Source organism: Meleagris gallopavo, chromosome 4, assembly GCF_000146605.3.
Source record: "Meleagris gallopavo isolate NT-WF06-2002-E0010 breed Aviagen turkey brand Nicholas breeding stock chromosome 4, Turkey_5.1, whole genome shotgun sequence".
NCBI classification, from domain to species: domain Eukaryota; kingdom Metazoa; phylum Chordata; class Aves; order Galliformes; family Phasianidae; genus Meleagris; species Meleagris gallopavo.
This window is the reverse complement of record NC_015014.2, coordinates 40,722,172-40,728,958: the sequence shown is the minus strand read 5'-3', so window position 1 is coordinate 40,728,958 and position 6,787 is coordinate 40,722,172. Positions and strand designations below refer to the sequence as shown.

Here is a 6,787-nt window from a genome sequence, read left to right as displayed (position 1 = left end):
AAAAAAAAGAGAGAGAGAGAGAGAGAGAGAGAGAGACCTTAGAGAGAAAACCATTTGACATGAAAATATAAAAAATGCAAGTAATTGCGGACAGCACACTTAGAATTGCTTTGAACACTTCATGAAGGACAGTGTAATACATTAGTACTGTCTACTATTTAAGTAATTAAAGTTAAACTGACTTATGCAAGAGAAGTTTCTAGCATACAATTTTTAAGATCAAGTTAAGTCAAACTTGGTAGATCCCTATAAATGTATAAATATTAAACAAAATACATCAGAAATATTTTCAAATGAATGCAGAGGACAAAATCTATTAAGAGCACAGGATATACTACATCCCCATGGTCAAAACAACACAGAGCTCCCAGATTAATTCAGTTTACTTTCAAACTCTTGAACTTAGTACCACCAGCATCAGATTTGAATAACACATACAGGAGGTCACCTTGTTCAACAGTTCATCTTGTTAAAACATGCTAAAAATTGTGAAATGATAATGTTTTCAATGAATTGCACAGTGCAATTTTATCTCCATTTTATAAATGTTCTATCAATTTTTACTCCCCCTATAAAAAGTAAAACATGTCTTAATGCTTGTGAAAACTGCCACAGATTTACTTAAGAAGTCTCTCTAGATCCTGAGAAAGCATGACAAACTTCATGAAGTAATTTTAGCTTAATTTGCAGGGGCATCTGACTAGTAGATGTATGTAAAAGCATTAAAAACATATCACCATTATCAACAATGTTCTTTCTAATAATGTTAACAAATTATTAACTAGAATACAAGCACATGCAGATCAATGTCTGGAACAGCCAAGAGATGCTGAATCTCTCTAAGAATTAATTGTCTTTATTTATGAAGGCAGGAACAGTTCAAAGTAGTAAGATACTGGCTTCTGCCCTCTGTGCTATAGGAAGCAGTCATTATCCCATGCAGATATTTTTCCACATCTTTGCAAAATAACTCTCACCAATCACATATACACTCTCAAATCTGTTCAACCAGGTATTGCTGGGCTAATTACATACATTGCTTACACTGATTTATATGGCCTAGCAAGATGGCTGTGCAGTGCAACTGAAGCACGTGGTTGCTTTCATTTTTTTTTTTTAAATAAATAATTAACAGAATTAACACTAAATTTCTTGGTATTTGACAGCATGTGTTCACTTGCAGTAAAAACAAGTGTTTTGTTTTGTTTTGTTTTGTTTTTTTTACAAGATGTATTCTTTAATTAGAAAAAGACATTATGAAAATGGTGATCCTGATTAGTCCTGATAAAATATCTTGGCCCACCATCACCGTATTTATCAGTATAAAGAGCATTAGCTGCTAGTCCACTACTCAGACATCACACAACAGTGGCACAGCTCAAGTCCACACCGGACTGTAGAAGTGCTGCTGATACAACACATCAGGAACAGTTCATAGCAGGACAGACCAAAAAAACTCAGAGTGATAATCAGTTAAAACAGGTACCAGCAAGAAATTTCCTTACCTTAGATGAAGAGATCGCTCAACCCAGTCAGCGCATTCTGCCTGCAGGTTCTGAGTTTGAGAGGTCACTTTTCCTTCAAACAGCATTTCATCAATATCCCAGAATAGCTGATGCACTCTCTGTGTGTTGGCTTCGTCAAATTCCTACATGTCATAAAATTAATAGTTGTTGGTAAACATTTAAATACACATTTACATTTAAAAGAACATTTTTAAGAATGGGACAACTGATACTTGGCTGAGCATCTCAAAATGATCTCTAGACTACCTACTTTGGACAAAATTCATATGCTGCAGTGCAAAAAGAGAGGCAGCTGGCTTGATCAAGGTGCTGCAGCAGTGAGCTAGAAACCTATATTTCTAATGAAGTCAATGGGTAACAGAGCTGCCTGAGAGCAGCCAACAGAAAACCTCAATTACAAGGTGTCACAACTCCTGACTCCTTTTTTAATACAGCATGCACCTCTGGGACACAAGGCACCAAAGCATCCTGCTTCTTCAAGTGGAGCTTTTTCTTTCTGGGTAAAACAGCAAAGAGGAGATATAACATGTGGTTGGGAAACAGCTCTGAGTGTGAGAAACTGCCTTACGTACCCCTTCACCGAGCTCAGTACAACCAGAATTGGATAAGTTCAGAAGCATGTGAAAACAGAAAAGGGTCAGACTCTGACCAGCGAGGTAGATACAAGCACATTGCTGAAGAATTCTGGAACCCTATTCATGCTACTATGTGCTATGTTCATTATATACTTTGATATACTGAAATGGAAATGGAAATAATCAGGGTCCAAAGCACATCTGTTCGCTTCCACCTGAGTTCCCCAACCACTTCAGGGATCACACTGAAAAGGATGGGAAAATAACTCTTGGCCAGATAATGTCACGTCAGGCTTCCTCCAGTAGGGCTGGAAGTGGCAGATGAGGGCAGTACCCTAGAGGTGACGAAATGATGTAGAAGGTAACAAACACCATCACTATAAATGAATAGCTTTTTAAAATGAAAGTGGTGGTGACTGCTGTGTTTTTAGGTTTATTCAAAATGCTGCCACCACGGTTGCCCCTTTGGTCAGGCTTACTAATGGGCTTTACTTATCCCTGCACCACCGGCAACCCCATTGAGCTTAGGCAAGAGCTAAATATTTATTTAGATTGGGATGTCTGCATGCATACACATGAATGTACTTCATGACTCAAAAAATTGAATATAGTCAAATTTAGACCATCACCTATGTTATTCAGTACTTGAAAACATATTTTATCCCTCTCTTGGACTCAGAACCTTAAGACTACTACATCTCAATTCCATTATTTATTTTTTCTTTAAAAACAAAACATTTCAGCTGATTATCAACTTGCAAACAAAACTATTTTTTAAATATTCAATTAATATCTTTAATCAATAGGCTATTACTGATTAAAGCAATTAACTCTTTTCCTATAAGACACATCCATTTTCTGTAAAAATTAATCTTCTCCAGAATACTTGGATAAAGTGTACTGTAAAAGCTTTTGTGACATACATCATCCCTCCAAGAGTAAGCAGAACTTCTTTCAGTAGACAAACCAGTAGTACAGCTTTTTATTCCAGACCAAGAATTATTCAGGTCTGTGAGTGTTGCATGTTCAGTAGATGAAACTGATGAAAGCATTTCACTGTGAAAAGAAGACAATTAAAATGAAGAAGATAATGGTTTTCTATAAAAACATTTTAAAAGTAATTTAACTGATCACTTATATCACTGATATATCTGCCTGTTGGATGCACGATTTTCAGGACATGCAATTAAAGACACTGTGAGGAGTTTTAAGTGCCCATTTTAAAGTAGAGTGCAGTGGGTACATGGTCCTATTGGTACAATTTACTGCTTCAAAGACAATTCCTTCCACTGTATTTATTTGGTTTTGTATGCCATTGTAACCATAATGGCACTCTAGAACATGAATAGATATTCCAACACATATATATAAGTACACACACATACTTACATTTCCACCTCTAATAAATATTTTGACTGTGCTCCAGTGTAATTAATGGGCACATAAAAAACTGTGCATTAAGGATAACATAAATCTTCTTTAGCCCTATTAGAAGCTATCACAAGGAGATTCTGTACAACTGAACATAAAGCCTCTGCAAATGTTTCAGTTAGCATCAGGTTATGGATCTGTACCCAGAGGCTTTCCTTCTGTTTTACCTGGTACACTTTAAAATGTGAGCTCTGGGATCACAGCTTCCCAGAAAGCTCAAGCAGGTCCCTATCAGCCACCACCACCCCTGGGATGCAATCAGACACACAGGCCTAGCAAAGGCTAACCAGCATCAGCTGGAATGAAATTCCTCGACAGTTAACTGACCTGAAAAGCTAGTTAGTATCATGTGCATTTAACTGCCAAGACTGATTTCCTTTCCAAGTTTAATTTGTACCCTTACTGTGCTCTAACAACATGCAAGCTTGTAGCACAAATCAGGAATAAAGTTCAACTGCTGAAAATTAGTATTACTCTTGAAGGAACTATAAGTCAAGAGTCCATTAATGAAGTACTTATTCAGAAGTTATTGCATACCAACTGTAGTTATTGATGGCTTCTTGCACATTTCTCTCAAAAACTGCTGGAAGAGATTCTCCACTTTTTCCTGAATGATATCGAGTTGTAGGACCTCTGGATAGTCCCTTCCTAAAGGCACACAGAAAAATTAATTTTATAAAATTAAATAAGGTACACTTACATCTCAACTGAAGAAAGATGACAGCAACTCTAATGAATTTTTCCATCACAGAATGGTTGATATTGGCAGAGACATGTTAACTCCACAAGCATTCTACCTATTTTTGCACTTTAAAGTTTGAAATGAAGCACAAAAACTGCAGCAGCACCTCACCAAAACAGAGGAAGGTCACTAAATAGCAACTGCTCATGCAGTAATTGGTTAACTAGACATTTCTATTTGATCATTAACCGAAAGCCAGTTTTCTCAAATGTATCTGCATAAAAAGAAGTTACAGATATGGTGCCAACCAAACAATATCCCTTACTAATAAGACTATGAACATTGCACCTGGCTGTTCTATTCAAGTGAACTGAAATATTAGTAGAGCAAACGTGCATATTCTCAATACTTTTACAGGTCATAATGTATCAGTTCTTCCAGTATTGAAAATTTCCTGACACTATATTAAAAAGCAAGCTACAAGTTTTCTATTACTATACATTTCCAGAATAATTGTTTCTAGAAAATGTCTTTTTTAGATCTCCAAATACCAGAATGCATGCTCAGATTTTGAAACCATCCCTTTCAAACCACACATATGAATAGTAAAATCCAGTAAGGCATAGGAGTGCCTCCAATATTATTGTTGGTCTTAACTGAATAATCTGTAACAGAAGAAAATTCTTCTAATTAACATTTAGGTAATTCCACTAAGTTCTGCCATTAATATGCTAAACCCATTCTGAGAAATATGCTGAAAACCAAAACTTCTAATCAGGCAAAGATCTTTGTGAAAAGCAGTTTATTCATTATTGCAACAATAGGCACACACCTCCTACTGACAAGGGAGAAATTGCACACCTAATCATTGAAATCCATTCTGTTATATACCCTGGGTTCGATGCAGGTAATACCTCTCCTGGCACTCATCGGTTGAGCATCTCAGGCTCACAACCTTCCCAACACTGTTGCTACGATGCATTTTCATACAATGTCTGTTACCAACCTATTGGTTTTAGGTATGTTCTGTACATTCCTATTGTAATTGGAGGACAGTGTTTCCAAAAATTAGCATATTTGTTCTGTCCTGTGCTAGACTTTTTCCTACCCTACATAGTTACCTTACCTAGTGTCTATGCCAATTCTACCCAGGTTGGAATGCCACAATTTTACTCTGTTCAGCAGCTTTCTTTATGAAAAATAACTTATACTGAGCTACATACAAGAATACTGGAAATTTCCACCAAATTTCCAAAAACACAATCTACCTCTCACACCCATCACTTCAGAATACATATGGATGAGTCAAAATGTTCCTCAGAAGCATTTTTAGAGTAACATGTTACTTCACCTGCTGAAGTTCTTATTTCACCCCAGTGAAACCCTAAGGTCATAACCGTGAATAGCAATATGATTACATCAAAGTACATTTGTGAATGAGTAACTGTAAGAAAACAGCTTTCTGTTTAGAAGCCTGCTTAATTCCTTCAGCCAGAAAATGCATATTGGCCATGCAACTACTAGGATTCCTCAACCATACTCCTACGCTTTCCTGTATTACTCTGGGCTCTGCACAGATTGCAAAGACATGAACATCAAAACCTAACTGCCCATTCAAAGAGGCAATCTCACACCTATGTCCTGGCTAATAACCACCAAAAAGCTACCATACATTTTAACATGCAGATTCTTGGAGGCTGGAACAGCAACATTAGGAAGCATTTCTACATGCTTGCTCTGATCTTCCTGCCCTATCCCTTGTTCACCACACCAGGACCAACCTCCCAGGCAATAGTAGAGGGCTCACAAGCCATATTTACACATCTCCACCATTTCATTTTTTGTATCTTTGCCCAGGTCATTTTATAAGTTCTGTCTCAGTTTTTTCATAGGTGATTTTTGCTTTCCACAGCTCAGTACCACCAACAATCTTCCATGACACTGCTAATTCCTTCACCCAGCCAACAACAAACCTGAGCTGTCACTGGCCCCACAGCGACCCTATGAAAACCCACCAGAGGAGGAAGCCTCGTACTCCTCTCCTGCTTTCACCTGCAGTTATTTCTCTGAGCAAGGAACATTTTCCCCCTCCATCCTGGCTCTTTCATTTCCTTGAAAGACTTTTAGTAACCTGCACTGAACACACTGATCAGATCTCCTGGCCCTACAAGGTTTACAATTCCTCAGAGAACTCCCGAGTACCTTTTCAGTGGCTTCAAAAGCAAGCTAGACTTACACACATGTGAATAAATTGTACCAAAAAAACGTCCCTGACTTTCTCTGCAAAACAAAGTGCATAGATGGCACAGCGCATGGCCCAAGATGCTGCTGGGAGGAGGCGTTTCTGCTGCATCATTTCACTGCATGCATGGGTACTGTGCCTCCTGACTCCCTGGATTACATGACGTCAGAAGATAAGTCAGGAATCACAGAAAGAAAAAAAACTCCCTCCCAGTACATCCACAGCACACTCCCCCAGTGCTGAGAAACGCAACAGTCTGCTCGGAAGCCTTCACTGAAGCCTGCAATGGCAGCCACCTAACAGCAAGCCTCCAGCGCTACCCGCAACCCAC

At 38.1% G+C, this 6,787-nt stretch overlaps 1 protein-coding gene across 1 annotated transcript in view; it reads right to left on the bottom strand.

Moving 5' to 3' along the window:
* The window catches only part of FAM149A (family with sequence similarity 149 member A), a 26,742-nt gene that overhangs the window by 8,382 nt on the left and 11,573 nt on the right, over positions 1-6,787 (bottom strand). Inside the window, exons 3-5 of the mRNA XM_010710064.3 lie at positions 4,070-4,180; positions 3,025-3,157; positions 1,506-1,648 (exon numbers count right to left, since the gene is read on the bottom strand). Coding sequence (XP_010708366.2) covers positions 1,506-1,648; positions 3,025-3,157; positions 4,070-4,180 — 387 coding nt within the window. The remainder of the gene's footprint in view (positions 1-1,505; positions 1,649-3,024; positions 3,158-4,069; positions 4,181-6,787) is intronic.